The following is a 16,775-nucleotide window of genomic DNA, read 5'->3' as shown; positions in this document are numbered from 1 at the left end:
AGAGATGCTAATCAAGAAACCTAATAGACCTATTCAGCTTATGAGTATAATTAAAGTATGATGTATGTAAAGCACCCATAGGCAGGACTCCCAAGTGACTGGTGCTAATGCATCTATTTATTAGAGCCTTAGAGACTCGCACTGGATATAAAATGTTGGTGGATTCTATGGACTTTGTGTCTTTGAAGTGTAGTTTTTTGAGATATGCTGAATACCAGTAAATGGAAAATAGTTTGATAATGTCCTTCTAATGTAGTAATTTCATTTTAAAATGAAATATCCTAATCTATACTACACACACACACACACACACACACACACACACACACAGAGTCATTGAACTTTAAAGGAAAATTTTACAGACACACACACAATCATCTAAGTAGCAATCATTATAACAATATGTGTATAATGGTTTTTAGTCTACAGTTCATATTATAGTTTTATCTTAAATGTTACAAAAATTCATCCTAAGTTTTCTACAAAACTATAGAGTCAATAAGGAAAAATCATTTCTGCATAATTGATATCTGTGTTAGAGTAGACCTTGTAGCTTTACAGCAACATTAACTGCCTATATGTAATAATATTTATGCACCCTCATACAGACATGTCTTTAATATGATATAAATTAAGTTCATGAAATGAAGCGACATTCCAGAAACCTCCAAATGAATGATGTTTTATTCCTGAGACTGAAAATATTTACACCACCTACCCTGGCCATGTACTTCCTACAAGAGTGCATCCTGCCTCCCACAAACTGGAGAGGATTCTGAGGTTTCAAATCCCTTGGCCCTACACTTTCAGAGTAGGGAAGAATAAAGCCTGGATATCTTCTGAAGCCTGAGTGAACACTTTCAGGCTGCTGTCTCGCTAGGAAAACATTATCTGCTGAAGGTCTCTGGTGCCCCCTACTGGTGAAGAGGAAATTTGGAAAAGTGTAAATTTAACATTTGCTTGTTCTACAGAAAATAAGCCTGAACCACTTAGAGGCTTAGAGAATGACAGATTATTTAAATAATAAAGAATTATTAATATAATGATGAAAGATGTTCACTACATTCCTAAGCACCCTCTCCAATTTTATTCTAACAATGCTTAAACTCCTCCTTTGCTATGGAGACGCTAAATGCTGGGAGTGGCCAGACTGGCTCTTGCCTTCTAAGAGGTGTGTCTAAACCGCACAGTCATAAATGCTGTCACATAAACTAAATGTTCTCTGTCAGAGAGACAGCTGGAGAAGGTGTGTGCACTGAACAAGGGGTGGTAGGATCAGAGCAAACACACATAACAGGCAGAGAGGAACACTTTTACAAGTCACAGAGGACTTCGAATTTGATGGCCTGGAAGCCACTTACAGTTAAAGTTTAGTTGTCAGGAATAGGCAAAAGGAAGACAAAAGCCAGACACCAGAACTCTCTGTTCTGTGCCTAGATTTTAGAGTCGGTCTTGTTTGCAACCAAGGAGTCACCCAGGGATTTTTTATTTTTTTTTAGCCTCTATATGACCTGATCCAGTCTGTCTTTAGAAATAATACTGTGTTGGGCAAAAGAGGAAAAAAGTTTTCTAGATAAAGAAGATGAGGGGAGGAAGGGAGAAGCTTGGAAGGTACTGACCGATGAGGCCCTCACCAGGCAGACCCAGAGGGAGAAGAAAGGGTAGCTGGGAATATATTCCGGAAGTAACAGAGTGAGGGTTAGGAACCAGATATAAAGGTGAGAGGGAATGAGTGGCAGGTGGGGGGAGGGCTCACAGAAGCTGCAGTCAGCCAATGAGCAACTCAGGCAGCGGTGTGCTAGCCAGATGGAGCAAATGCTCTGCCAAGAGAGGTTCTATGTTTTTCTCTCCATTTACTGCATTCGGTTGCTAGCAATTCCCATCCTTTGTTTTCCATGGTGTTCCAATCAGTCCACCAATGGCACAATCGTCAGTAGAAATAAGCACAGCACCTTGTAATGAGACATACCAAACTCTTCACCCTGGAGATGAAACACACACCCATGCGTGCACATACAGTTTAGTTCATGCATGGAATAGCTGTTTAATCGTTTTTGACATTTACCTATCACACGCCCTTAGCCTTTTACATGTTACTGAAGACACTGCTGGTCTCCCTTGGCATCAGACATATTGCTACAATGAGCCTCTTCCTTCAGTGGATTGTGAGTCATCATGTGGTGTGGTCACTGAGCTCTCACAGCACATGTGTGCAGTGTTTAGTCCATGAATTCTTATGCATCCCTTTTACAGATAAGAACCGTGATCTAGAGAGATTAAGTGGCATGTCCAGGTCAGAGGCTACCAAACTATACGGCCAGCATACCGTTTCTAATGTATCTTATGACCTAGGGAACAGGAAGGTCCCACTCTTTAGAAGGAAGATCCTGTAGTTCATACATTGCTGCTGTCACTGTGAAAAGGGTGTCATTCACAGATCAAGGAAGGCGCCAAGATTCTGAATGGCTGAGTTGCAAGGAAATTGTCACAACTGTGTTCCAAACCAAGATGTCTCAGTTCTGATACTAAACACATTTAACTAAACATGTGTGTTCCCTTAAAATAGAGCCATATGGCAACATTTCATCATTGATTCATATTTTTTCTTTTTATTGAGATAGCCCAAATTATTACATGGAAATAGTCAAATGAGTCTAAGATGTCTAAAGGCTGTGAGTTTTCCCTGTCTATCCATTTGTAAAAGTTACTTTCTATGTAACTATTTTACTAAAGCCTTTAACATTGGTTCATTGTAGAGATGTAAGGATGTTCGTTTTAGGCTTGATGGGACATGAGTTGCTCAGATTTCGCATTTACTTATCCTTAGCAAACTACAGTGGACATTTCCCTCACATTCTCACCTATGCCTCAGCCACAATCTCCAGATCCTTCATCCTGCTTCACAAATGAACTCTTTCTCAAGCTACTGAACATGGCACACAAATGTCACAAGACTATAACTGATGGCTAGGAGGGCTGGCACATGCATGCAATTCCAGAATTAGGACTTAGAGGCAGGTGTATTAGAAGTCAGAGGTCAGCCTCTATACAGCAAGTTCAAGGCCAGTGTGGGCAACATAAGATTCTGTCTAAAGAAAACATTTTTTTGAAAGGATAAAAGTAAAATTTTTGAGTTTGAAACATTGCAACTAGTTCATCAATAGAAGAAGCTAGATCTTTCTAGAATAATGTTTCCTTCTTGAAGATGGGAGCCATGTAGTCACACAGGTGCTTACAGATAAGTAAGAGATGCTCTCACTTTAACAATAAATTGTTAATTTTATTTATTTAACAACAAATGTGTTTTCTTTTGCAGATCTGAAAGTGTCTTGGTACTGCAAGGACAAGAAAATCAAGCCATCTCGGTTCTTCAGAATGACACAGTTTGAAGATACCTACCAGCTGGAGATTGCTGAGGCTTATCCAGAGGATGAAGGAACATACGCTTTCGTTGCTAATAATGCTGTGGGCCAAGTGTCCAGCACCGCCACCCTGCGACTGGAAGGTAGAGTGAGACTCTTAAAATTTCACAATAACAGTAACAGTTACTAGCCATGGTTTCCATTTAATTTTTGATCCTCACATTGCACACAGTTTCTGCTCCTCATTGACAAGTTCTGTTTGGCCCTTGTCTTTTTATTTGCCCTGCTTTGTCTCCATAAAGATTTGTGATGTATTATTGTCACCACTGACTTTCTGCTTCCTAATCAGCATGTATCAGACTGTAGAGGAAAATGCTGAAGAAATGGGTATAATTGCTTTCTTACTGAGTTAGAGACCAGACCATCTTCATGTGACATTACAGTAGATAATTTTAGATCTGATGACAAGATTATAGGTTCACCAAGACAAAAAGGACCCCCTAAGTGTTGAGAGACCCATTGTTGAGGTGATATAATGTTTCTGCTCATTAGTTATGCTATAATCAGAAATACTTTCTTGGTCACTGAGGACTTTAATTCAAAACAAGAGTAACAATGGTCTGGGAGTGTGACTCAGTGGTATGGCACTTGCCTAGCATGCTCCAGGTCTTAAGTTTATTCCCCAGCAAAACACACACACACACACACACACACACACACACACACACACCAAATAAAATAATTATAAAATAATTTCACACACAATGATGCTATTTTTCTCAGTAAATGTAATATATATGATATATACAGAAATCCATAAGGATTTTTTTAATTTTAAGGAATATAATTATATATTTTCTTAAGAATGAATTTTAAGTGGTTTACAAACTAGAAAAGTTTCATTTATAAGCAGAGTGGGAAAAATAATCCCTAAATCTAGTTGCATTCTCCATTATTGCATTCATGAGCAATGTAGTTCATTTTATTCTTTAACCCATTTGTGTCTGAGCTTGTCTATCTGGAAAATGGACAAGAATTTGTGTGACTCTGATTCAATAGTGACAAAATGTTAGGATTGGATTGGGGCCTAGTTCTTCACTGAAATCTGTGGTGAGCTTAAAATAGACAATTCCAAGTGAGTTTTGATTTAAGCAGGGAAGAGCATTAAAAACTGGCATGCTTCTTTTCAGGATTTAGCAAATATGAAGAAGTTACATCAGACTTCCAATGGCATGTCTCTCCATCAGTTTCATTTAAGAAGGAGGCCCTTGGCCAAAAGCCCATCTTCACCCAGCCTCTGTCAAGCCTCAGGGTGCACTGCGGGGAGACAGTCAGATTTCACGCGAGGGTTTCTGGTGTTCCCAAACCAGCAGTCCAGTGGTTTCATAACCACCAGCCAATTCTACCATCAAAAGATGTAGTTTTCCATTTTGAGGAGTCCACAGGCATGGCTTTAATGCTTATAGTTGATGCTTTCCCAGAGCATGCTGGGAAATACTCTTGCAGAGCAGCCAATAGTGCTGGGGAAGCCACTTGTGCAGCTACACTCACAGTGACTGCAAAAGGTAAAGCCCCTCTTGCTCCAAGGACTTTGATTTCTGTCTGCCTTCCCACTGCTACTAATGAGATTTCTTGATGCCTGCTGCACTGAGCACTTCAATCCGTTCACAATTTACTAACCAACTGACTTGCAATACATCTCCCCGAGTCTCCAACTATGGGTTAACCTACATACTTGAATGTAACTGAAGTATGTGTTCCATGCAACACAAAACCACTATTTTGTTAGGCACCAATTTTGCTTGGCTGTTTTCTTTTGGAGGAGAGGGGTTTGTTTTCCCAAATGATACTGCATCATCTCATCATCAAACGATCTTTCTGCTTAATAATATATTTAAGCACATGATGAAGAACCAGTAATGTGTCAGATATAGTCAGATAAATAAAAACGGGTGTGGATGGAGAGAGAACCAGATTGTGTCACTCTGCATGGCTGAAAGGATGACAGAGGAAGGGAGCCAGGTGCTGTCCGCTGTCTGCATAAGCCTTCAGTACCCACCCATTGCTGGGCCCTGGCAGTAAATTTTCTCTTGTGTGGTTCCACATTCTAGAGCACACTGCATCTGGCATGCTGTCTGCATGAGGATGGCGTCATTCACCTCCATCTCCAATGCCATTTTATGTTACTGACCTAGACAAGGGAGTCAGTTTCAGACTTGACATTCTTTTCTCTTTTTCTGGTCACGGAATTGTACAGTGTAAGCTCTAGACAGCCAAGTTCTAGGAAAGACGTAAGAGAGTCCACAAAGCCCCGGACACCAAACAATTCCTTCTTCACAAAGGAGGAGAGCAAAATATTCTGAAAGGAACCTAAGTCATGTCAAGGATCGTTACATAAATATGCAGTGCACACGCCTTGAGAGTGTATCTCAAAACTCTACCCACACGGCTGCATCTGTTCCAAAGACGGGTTGCGCCCCCACTGACCCCCTGTCACAAAGGGCAGAAGTCCCGAGCTATCTGCCAAAGATTTTGGAGGGAAGAAGGGTGCAGCCAAGACCCTCTCCCTTCGGCTTAGACCCTACCCCTGCGGCTTCAGGTCTTCACCATAAAGTGTGGCAACACTGATCAATTTCTGGAGAAGCCAGTCTTGTGTATATAGTGTCTAGACTCACAAGGGTGTGATGGTGGAGGCATCCGAGTGAAGCGTCCACAGAAAGGAAGCGTCGGTGTCTTGCCGGGGACAGTGTTTAAGCAGCAGAGCAAGGACAGTAGAGCTGGGCGGTGCACAATGGCCGTGGAAAGATGGCCTGAGCAGTACTAGGTGGGGAAGGTGGCCACGTGACGGCTTGTATGGCTTGCTTCACTCCATCCCCATCACTTTCTGAAGCTTTCTGTGCAACCGAACCAAGTCAGTGAATATGTTCCTTAACCCATCTCTAGCCTCTTACCTGCAAACACCCAAAGAAAGTAGACCAAGTCACTGGCCAAACTTGTAGGAGAATTTAACTTTCTAATCCAGATTCAGTGTGAAATCTCAGATCAGGAAATCCAGTTGTTTCATAAGTGTTTCGTCATCTAATCTTTACCAAAGACAAGCCTTAAAAAAATACACCTGAGAAGGCTAAAATATTGTAGTTGCCAAGCACTCCTTGGGTAATTATCATTGTATCTGACACTGAGCTGAATTCCAATTTGATTGATTCCTCAGTGAGAGTTCGGTAAATTATCATTAATGATAAGTGAGTTTACCATAAAGCAGCCTTTGTCATTTCTTTTCAGGCCTGGAGGTTCTAGGTTTATAGAAGAAGCCATGAAAATAGAAAATTGGATATTGAAAATAATAAGGTTCTATTCAGACTACAATTAATGGTCTGTAGATAATTTTTCTATAAATGATACTGTTTTTACAGCCTTACATTCTCTTGAAATTATAGCAGTTTTTCTCATGGAAATGTCATTATTTTAACTATTATTGTTCTTGAATCTCTATTGTGTCTCAAAGAGCAAAGAAAAATTTGTCTGGGACAAGCATAATTTTTCCCTCTTACCTGTAACGTTGCCTTTTGGACACAAATAGAATGAGAATGTTGTATTTGAAGTGCCTGGAGCTGGTGTTATGTGTCTATAGGCGAGGACATACTTGGTCACATGGAAAGGGGCCAGTGGACAGAGGTCAGGCATCCTTGGGGGTTGTGGGAAGTTCCTCCCTGATCCTTATCAAATGACTGATGGCTACAGTGATAGCAGTCAAGGTTTGTCTTGAGTACAGCTCTCTCTGCACTGAATTGCAGCCATCCTTCTGGCCAGTTCAAAGATCAGTCTCATTCGTTCACTTAATACATCTGCAGCCCCGCTCACCAAGAGGAGATTCTTTTCTGAATATGAGATTTTTGTTCCATGGCAATCACCGGCTCTCTCTCCATAACAGTCAAAACATCTAAGTGAATGAAGTTGCTCTGTTTAGAGAACTGGCTCTTGGTTCAACTGCAGCTTTGGCTAGCACAGTAATTTGTACAGAATGACTGTACAGAGGTTCTGTCTTCGAGCTGTGTAGGTGACAGCAGTGATAGTTTTGCCACATCGTGCAGTTGGGAGTTGGCTGTGTTACGGAAGGGGGCAAATATAGATCTTTCAGATAGTGTCTAAAATGTACAGTGCCGAGCATCATCTCAATAGAGTAGTGGATTGACCTGGATACTTTTGTCCCAGGAATTCTTGTGTGCTCAGCTCTATTTGATTATGTTATTAAAATGTTACTGAAGCAAGAGAAGATTTTGAAACCCAGGCAGCATTTCTTGTACTAATAAAGGAATTGAAGATAAGATGCTTTTTTTTGTGTGTTTGAAGAATGGAGGATTGAGTACAAGCATCTGATTATTTAACATAAAGCCAGTATTTATATGTGCCTCTTTTATTTGGATCTAATACATTTAGATAAGCTACATGGATGCCCACCAAGATCAAACAGGAATATAACCAGCTTGTTAGTCTGTTTGAATATGGTCATAAGTGCACAATAAAATAGTTACATCAAATGTTACTTTAGAGCCTAACAAGCTTTTCTTCTCATCATCATGACAGTCTGCCTTCTTGACTTTCAGCATGAGTTGTATACTTCCAAGCACAGCTAATGTATGCCTTACCCTAACTTTATTTTTGACTAGCAAAAGAATCATGAAGCAGAGTAGTTATACAAGTTACTCTTTGCTCAGACACTGAAAGTGTTAAACTCAAAGGAGTTACAAACTAAACCAACCTATGAAATTAAAAAAATCATTGCATTGGGTTTGTCATTTATATCATGCCACAGATCACAAGGACATGCAAAAAAAAGGAAGGAAGGGAAGGGAGAGAGGAAGGAAGGAAGGAAGGAAGGAAGGAAGGAAGGAAGGAAGGAAGGAAGGAAGGAAGGAAAGAAAGAAAGAAAAGAGCCTTTGTAGCATCTGTCACAGTGCTACATGAATTGAAGAACATGTATCCCAGGCTACCAGCCCTCATTCTGGAAGTTGTCCCAGAGGCCATAGTGCTGCAAAGCTATACCTTCTCCTTGTATAATAAAAGCAATTTAGACTTGAGGAGTCTTTGTTCACTGGCAATGTATAATTGGACTCTGTACAATTTCAAGATTGAGAGGTAGCTCAAATCAAGGAACCATTTGCTAGTAAAAAAAAAAAACACTTGATTCTGCTGAAAAAAAAAACTAAGAGTGGCAAACAAGCAAGTGCATGTTCCTAATAAATGTGGTTTTGTCTCTCAGCAAGTATGTAGTCAGTAGGGCATTACAAGGAGGATATTCCTTTAGCTTTTGAGTTGCTTTTCTGAGTGCATGTAAAGGCATGGGGCATTGGGTCCCTACTCTGTCAACTTTTGATACATCAGCTCATCGATTCATTTGGCATGGGTACTTTGGCGGAGTGTGTTTTCTCTTTTTATAACAGAAGGACAGTGTTTATCACATAAAACATGAACTGGTCACAAACTATATGCAGTTACTCACCAAAATTTCCTGTTGTTTTTCTACTTTAGCCCCTGAATCCATTTTACATGAGAGGATTGGACAGCAGATTGAAATGGAGATGAAAGGTATTGTTATGATCAATGTGAGATTAAAGTAGAGATTCTGGAGGATTGGTAGAATCCTTGGCCTACTTTATTTCTCTTAGTATTATTGAGAATATGGCATAGATGTACAAATATATCTCCTTGAGTATATATTACTATGTCGCATGCCTGGTTTAGAATGCTGATGGTTATGTGCATTTCACAGTAATTTGTTGGATGGTAATTTTAAATCTTGTATTGAAACTTTCAGATTCATGTTTGCAGCCATCTTGAAAAGTGTGTACCATGAACAGTTGTCACTTTAATGCATGGAATCATGAAGTAGAAGTTTGTTTCCAAAATCATGGTGAATTGAATTGAACAATGGGCGTTAACCTGTCATTTTCAGAATGCAATGTCATGGATGAATTATAATAGAAATGCTACTTTGTTTAGGATGTGTGACAGCCTTACATTTCCATTCTTGGCCTACACCTCATGCACACAGATCACTTTAACATTGACATGTCTCTTATACTGGCTTGCAGACAGCCATCTCATGTTGCCCTTGCCTGCTCTACTTTGCATAATGTTGTGACTCTATAGCTGTATTAGTTCGAATAAACGCCTTCTCATTTTATTTCATCTGTGATTATAGTTCTATATATTTTTCAAATAGTTAATTCTCAAAAATCTAATAACCTAATCTACATTCAAAAGGATCAGAAAGGGCGTTTATTCTACTCTCTGCAAGTCAGGTAAGACTTTCCTCTTAGCCATCAAAACAGCAAAGTTGTCCTGCCCTCAAAACAAATGCACACAGGAAAATGTTATTTTGAAATGCACTTTTGCTTGTTCAAGAGGAAATTTCAGCAGTCTGAAGAAACCAGACCAGACAACGAACGATTTTCATGTCAGAATCTTTTAAACTGAACACGGTGTTGCGTTTATTCGAACAAATATGGTGAGTGATTCTTTTATGGATTTGTGAGACTCTGTAGCATGCCTTTTATTTCATTTCCTATTTACAATTTCATTTATTTTCAACTTTTTCAAGTGCTATGGAAAATAGTAAAATGCTCTGTAATTTGATTTTCTTTGCAGAAGAACTCTCTGAGGGAGAAGCTGAACATGCAGGAGACATGCGCAGTGCCTTCTCTGACTCTGAAGACATCACCCACCACTCCCTGATGGCTAGGAGATACGCAAGTAGAATGTCATCCACAAGCTCCTGGCCCGAATGTTTCAAGCCTACTTTTACTCAAAAACTCACATTTCAATATGTTTTAGAGGGTGAACCTGTTGTGTTTACATGCAGACTGATTGCCTGTCCAACTCCAGAAATGACTTGGTTTCATAATAATAGACCCATCCCAACAGGTCGTCGTCGGGTTATAAGAACTGAGAATGATTTACACCAACATTCTTCCAGCTTAGAGGTGAAGAGGGTCCAAGGCCGAGATTCCGGAAGTTACAGGCTCTTGGCAGTTAATAGTGAGGGGTCGGCTGAGTCCAGTGCATCATTGCATGTTGTCCAGAAAGGGCAAGATGAGAGATACTTAGAATTTCTGAAAAGGACAGAGCAGAGCTGTGAAGGCATGGGGGTTTTAGGTGAAAGGAGAGAAGAGAGGATAAAGGTTGACCTGAGGTTTACTGGCTCCCCGTTTAACAAAAAGCAGGATGTGGAACAAATGGGAATGATGAGAACAATACACTTTAGGACAGTGAGCCCTGTCAGGAGAGCAGACTATGTATATGATGACAATGAGTGGTCAGAAAGTAAATCTGATATCAGAGGTTGGCTTAATGTAGGTGAAAGTTTCCTAGACGAGGAGACCAAAATGAAGTTGCAGCGATTACGGGAGGCTAGAAGAATCTTCTTGGAGAAAAAGAAGTCATCTCTTTTAGATGCATCGTCTGAAATAAACTCAAAGACTGCAAGAAATGAGGATGCTGTTAGAGATGCCCCATTCTCTAGAGAGGAAGTGAAGAGTAGATTTGTGTGTGAGTTTGACGAAGACAGGGATCGCGTTGAAAACTCAGTTGAGAGAATCACCCAAAATCCATACTCCCCTCCTAATCAAATACATCAAAATAGAGAACCTCCTCCAAGCATCCAAGCGACTGGTGATGAAGAAATTCTCCAGACTGAATATAGCCTGAGCCAAGAGACATTTCTAGAAGAAAGCCTTCCAAAAGGCTGTTTTTATGAGCTAGTAAGTGAAAACATGCAAGCAAGGGATCAGTTTGAAGAGGCTGTGACCAGCTCTGTGGTCAGGGAATCAACGTTTACCTCTAATCGGGAGATGTATGAATATAAGAGTGAGGAGATGTGTGAGGTTCCTGAAAAGATGTCTCGAGTTCTCACTCCATATTCCAGTGAGTCTTTGGATACGCGTGTAGATAGTGAAGGAGGAACACGGCAGGGTTGGAGAAGTCAACCCCCTGCTCCCATGAACGTGGAAGAATTCAAAACTGAGCAGGAGGAGAAAACAAGATCTTTTGAAAATTACTTTCAAAAGCATCCACAACGTTGCCCACCTTCATTTCTTCAGGATATTGAATCTCAAGAAGTTTATGAGGGTGATAGCTGTAAATTTGTATGTCATTTTCAAGGGTACCCTCAGCCCATAGTGACATGGTACAACAATGAGATGCCAATACCACGGAGTCAAGGCTTTGCCACTCATACGTTCGAGAACTGCTCAACATTAACATTTCCTTCTGTTCAGCCTCGACATGGAGGCTCAGTTACCTGTGTGCTGTTTAACCAGTATGGAACAGTAAAAGCATCTGGTATGCTTAGAGTGAAGGCAAAAGCAAGGTATGCTTCCCAGCCTCCTAAGGTCCCAGTGTGGCCCGACTACACAGATGAAGAGGAAGAGCTGGCCTTGGTGTTTGACCAGGCAAGAAGTACTCATCCATCTTTCAGTCAAGAGGGGCAAGGACATCTTTATCAGCTAAAAACTCGACCCCCTGAGCTCCCCTCTGCAGACACAGAGTTACTCTCCTTCCCTGTAGAAATTCAGATAACTGCAGCCACCCCAACCCCAGAACAGGACAAAGAATACAGGGAACTGTTTGAGGTAGAGCCTGAAGCAACGCCTCGAGATCAAACCAGCCAATCACCAAAACACAAATTTATATTCTCCTCTGATATTACTAATGAGCCACCCAAAATATTCCAGGAAATGCCACGGAATGCCAGCTGTAGGGAAGGGGATTCTATAATGCTTGAATGCTCGATATTGGGAGAGCCTCAGCCTGTAGTCACATGGTTACATAATGGTGCTCTTATACAGCAGAACCAAAAGTTTCAGGTTGAAAAAGTTAATTATAGCCACAGATTATATATCTATGATGTCAACTCACAAGATTCTGGAAGCTATGAATGTGTGGCTGAAAATGATTCAGGCGTAGCAGACAGTATTCTAGATTTAACCATAGAACCCATCACTTACAGGGAATATAGTCAATTGGAAAATGTAAGTGGAACTTTTGCACAATATTCTAAAAAGCAACAAGTACAAGTTCAGGAGGAATCTGCAAGGACACATTTTTATGATCTAGTTGGTCCTTCTGCTGCCCAATCAAACATAAAAGAATATACTGTAAGGGAGTATTTTCAAAGTCTTGAAACAGTTGGGCAGGTGGACAAAAAAAATGAAGTATATGGTACAACTTCTAGTGAAAAGCTGTCCAAATCCATGCAGGGCACTTCAAGAGCCACAGATAGTGATAAGCCTCACAGAGCTGAATTCTTACAATACCAAGGTGAGGAGCATGTAAGTAAAATCTCTCAGCCACACAGTACAGAGGATGACATTTATCCATTCGGTGATGATTTCAGCAAAGCTAGCTTTAGAAAAGAAGTTGGAGATGACTTTGGAAACCTTGGAGCAGAATGGGGAAATGTGCCAGGGCATTCTCCAAGTGATTATGTGTTGAATATCCACTCCAAGAGAACTTCTGACACAGTTCAGGACATGAAAGCCTTGCCTGTCACTGCCTACGAGGAAGCCCTTGGAGGAGAGAGGTACTACCCAGGGAAAAAGGTGAAGCATAAGATTATTGAATTTGAAAAGCTGCAGCGTGCAGAAAGGGGAGTTCTAGAAAAAAGACGGACCAAGAAATCATTTGTTAGTGCCCCACAGAAGAAGCTGGATGATCTAGAGTTTTCTGTAAAGCAAAGAGAATCAGGCTTGAGCAAGCTGAGAGTAAATACGCATCTGGCAGAGGAAAATGCTTTACATGCAGAAGCAGATTCATCTAACATTGTTATGGATTTGAGGCAGCTTTCCTTTCAAGCTTCTGAGGGATTTGAAACAGAAGAGAGGGAACACCAAGAAGAAATGCTCCCTCAAGATCAAGCCATAGTTTCAGAGAAGGGTGAGCTAGAAGCACCAGTTATATTTGACCTAAAGCAGTTTCACTCACAGATAGAAAGTGCAGGCATAATATCCCAAGACTTAGCCAATGGTCAACAGGATAAAAGATCTTTAAAAATTCAACAGTATACTTCAGAAATGGTTAATCCTGAAGTCATTGTTTTTGATCTAAAGCAAATGTATTCTCACATAGAAGATACAGACAAGGTTTCCCAGGGCCAAGAAACTGAGAACGAACAGGAAACAGACCACAAAGAAGAAATTCCTGTTTTCCAAAGCTTTCAATGTGTGCAGGAACAAAACACAGCAATTTTAGAAGCCAATCGCTCACTTCAGTCTTTTTCTGAAGTGATGCATGGTGAATCCTGGGCTTTATTTCAGACTTCACCTCCTGACACAGGAGAAGCTAATGTTTCTGAGAAAAACAGTTCTCTAGGAAACGGACATAGTTTCATCTCAGAGTTGAAAAGCGCAGCCAGTGAGGAACAACTTTTGGAGGTTCATGAAATGGAAGACAGTTCCACCTTGGGACCAGCATTTGGTGTGACTCAGGGATACAATGGAACTCTGGAAGACCCCAGAGGGGACATACAGGGAGCAGATGTGCCTCACAGACAGCTGTCTCTGTGTCAGTGCCTGCCATTCTTGTTGACTGGAGAACAGCAGGGCCTAAATGACCAGATAAGTGAAACAGTTGAGGCCTCCAGAGAGGAAACCTATCATGAAGTTCATGATCAAAATGAAAGCTCTTTCTCCACCGTGGAAGGAGAAAGGATAGAAGTGTGTTTTCCTGAAAGTATTCCAAGATTGGAGGAGGCCCAACCAACTGAAGAGGGGGGTTCTGAGAGCTCCCTAACACAGTACTTACTTGCTGTGGGAAAGTATGAGGTGCCTGAAGTTAAAGACACCAAGCGCAAGGCAGAACTTGTCCAGAGTGAGTCAGTCACCTCAATGGAGGTTGAAGAGGTAACTTTCAGCACTGTGTATGAATATTACAACCAGAAGCAGGACTCCCTAGGGCGGCCCTATTCTCCTGAGTCTGATGTTTCAATTGATGTGGGAAGTACAAGCAGTGAAGAGATATCCGAGTTAGATCACTTCTATAGCCCGCCATCATCAGTAGAGCAGCTGGAATCTCCAAAGTCTCCTGATTCATATTCTAAGGCTTCGGGTGGAACTGAGCAATCCCTAGCAGATGCAAGAGGTGAGCCTCTTGAGAGATACTCAACTCCTTTAGAGGAAAATGTGGAAAGACACTCCACACCTTCTGAAGGGGAAATACCAGAAAGATACGCCACACCCCCAGGGGAGGCCCTAGAGAGATACGCCACACCCCCAGGGGAGGCCCTAGAGAGATATTCCACTCCCCCAGGGGAGGCCCTAGAGAGATACGCCACTCCCCCAGGGGAGGCCCTAGAGAGATACTCCACTCCCCCAGGGGAGGCCCTGGAGAGATACTCCACTCCCCCAGGGGAGGCCCTGGAGAGATACTCCACTCCCCCAGGGGAGGCCCTGGAGAGATACTCCACTCCCCCAGGGGAGGCTCTGGAGAGATACTCCACACCCCCAGGGAAGGTTCTAGAGAGAGATTTTATTCCTACTAGAGGACCAAACCATATTAGAAATGTAAGCACAAACCTATCAAAAATAGAGAGGGAAGATAGCACACCAAATGAACAGTTCCATACACCTACAGAAGAGAGGAGTTCATCTTACGAAATATGGCGTTCAGATTCTTTTGGCACACCTAATGAAGCCATTGAACCCAAAGACAACGAAATGCCTCCATCTTTTATTGAGCCCCTAAGCAAAAGGAAGATATATGAAAATACAACATTAGGCTTCATCATCGAAGTTGAGGGTCTTCCGGTCCCTGATGTGAAATGGTATCGAAATAAATCTTTGCTGGAGCCAGATGAGAGAATTAAAATGGAAAGGGTAGGCAATGTGTGTTCCTTGGAAATTTCTAGCATTCAAAAAGGAGATGGGGGAGAGTACATGTGCCATGCAGTAAACATCATAGGGGAGGCCAAAAGCTTTGCAAGTGTAGTCATAATACCCCAGGAAGAAAGAGCTGTGGCTCTCCCACCCCCAGTAACCCACCAGCACATCATGGAGTTTGACTTGGAAAATGCCAGCTCATCGAGAACACCTTCCCCTCAAGAAATTGTCCTAGAAGTGGAATTAAGTGACAAAGACGTGAAGGAGTTTGAAAAGCAGGTGAAAATAGTCACTGTCCCTGAATTTACACCTGATCATAAAAGCATGATTGTGAATTTAGATATCCTTCCACTGAACCTCGTAGATCCCGGTGTGGAATCCAGAGGGAAAGAAGGCACAGATTTCAACATTGATTTAGAAGCATTTGAAATGCCTCCTCGCTTTATAACACCCATTTGCGATTTTAAAATTCCAGAAAACTCTGACGCTGTGTTCAAGTGTTCTGTCATAGGCATCCCTACTCCAGAAGTCAGATGGTATAAGGAGTATATGTGCATTGAGCCAGATAACACGAAGTATGTAATCAGTCAGGAGAAAGGGATTCATAGTCTTAAAATCCGAGACATCAGCCCTTCTGATAGTGCAACATACAGATGCAGAGCCCTGAATAGTGTAGGAGAGGCCATCTGCCGAGGCTTCCTCACCATGGGAGAATCCCAAGTCTCTGCTACGGTCACAAGGACAAGCAAAGTGACTTTAAGCAGTCAGAAGGAGGAATTGGTCTTAAGGAGCAAATATGCAGACAGCTTTTTTGAATTCCAGGTGGTAGAAGGCCCTCCCAGGTTTATCAAAGGTATTTCTGATTGTCATGCCCCCTTGGGGACAGCAGCGTATTTCCAGTGTTTAGTTCGTGGTTCTCCAAGACCCACCGTTTCTTGGTACAAAGATGGAGAACTGGTTCAGGGATCAAGGTTCAGTGCTGAGGAAAGAGGCATTGGGTTCCACAATCTGTTCATAACAGGCTTGATTGGAAGTGATGGGGGAGAGTACAGCTGTGTAGCTACGAACAATTCAGGAGTGGCTAGGAGCTCTGCCTTTCTCACCCTCTCTTAAAATGGGATTTCTCGGGGCCTCAGTCACTACCAGTATCTATGGGTTAGCAACCTTCCAGATGTATCCACTGTACTTGGATCATGGCACTGAAGAACCCTGGAGATAATGGTCTTTCTGTGTGGAAATCTCATCTTTGTAATGCATGTAAATACTCTAAACACTGAAACCATCACCTGTGTCAGTTACATTGTGTGTCATCCATCCAGCACAATTAAACACCTCCTTGGCTACCCAATTGTTTGTGTTTCTACTTTTTCGTGACCCCCCTCCTCCACAGAGTGTTTCAGCATTCTCTTTTAGCAGGTAAACTGCAGATGCCAAGTAGGATGAAAGGTGACCGTATTGGATAAGCACATAAGTGAACTGGTAAGAGAAAGCTCTCTCTGCCCCTAAGTCCTTTTTGAACACTAAGCCGCTTAGCGTTCAG

At 41.7% G+C, this 16,775-nt stretch overlaps 1 protein-coding gene across 19 annotated transcripts in view; it reads left to right on the top strand.

Moving 5' to 3' along the window:
- Ttn (titin) overlaps positions 1-16,775 on the top strand; it is a 273,546-nt gene that overhangs the window by 47,213 nt on the left and 209,558 nt on the right. For 18 of the 19 annotated variants that reach the window (XM_040745671.1, XM_040745672.1, XM_040745669.1 and 15 more), the window contains 2 exons: positions 3,317-3,505; positions 8,892-8,948. In XM_040745671.1, the coding sequence (XP_040601605.1) occupies positions 3,317-3,505; positions 8,892-8,948 (246 nt within the window). Of the gene's footprint in view, positions 1-3,316; positions 3,506-8,891; positions 8,949-10,010; positions 16,584-16,775 lie in introns of those variants that run through there. The other variant, XM_040745674.1, reaches the window with a different exon arrangement.

This window comes from Mesocricetus auratus, unplaced genomic scaffold, assembly GCF_017639785.1.
Source record: "Mesocricetus auratus isolate SY011 unplaced genomic scaffold, BCM_Maur_2.0 Super-Scaffold_100004, whole genome shotgun sequence".
Lineage (NCBI taxonomy): Eukaryota > Metazoa > Chordata > Mammalia > Rodentia > Cricetidae > Mesocricetus > Mesocricetus auratus.
The sequence above is the reverse complement of the archived record's forward strand: the minus strand, read 5'-3'. Positions and strand labels throughout refer to the sequence as shown.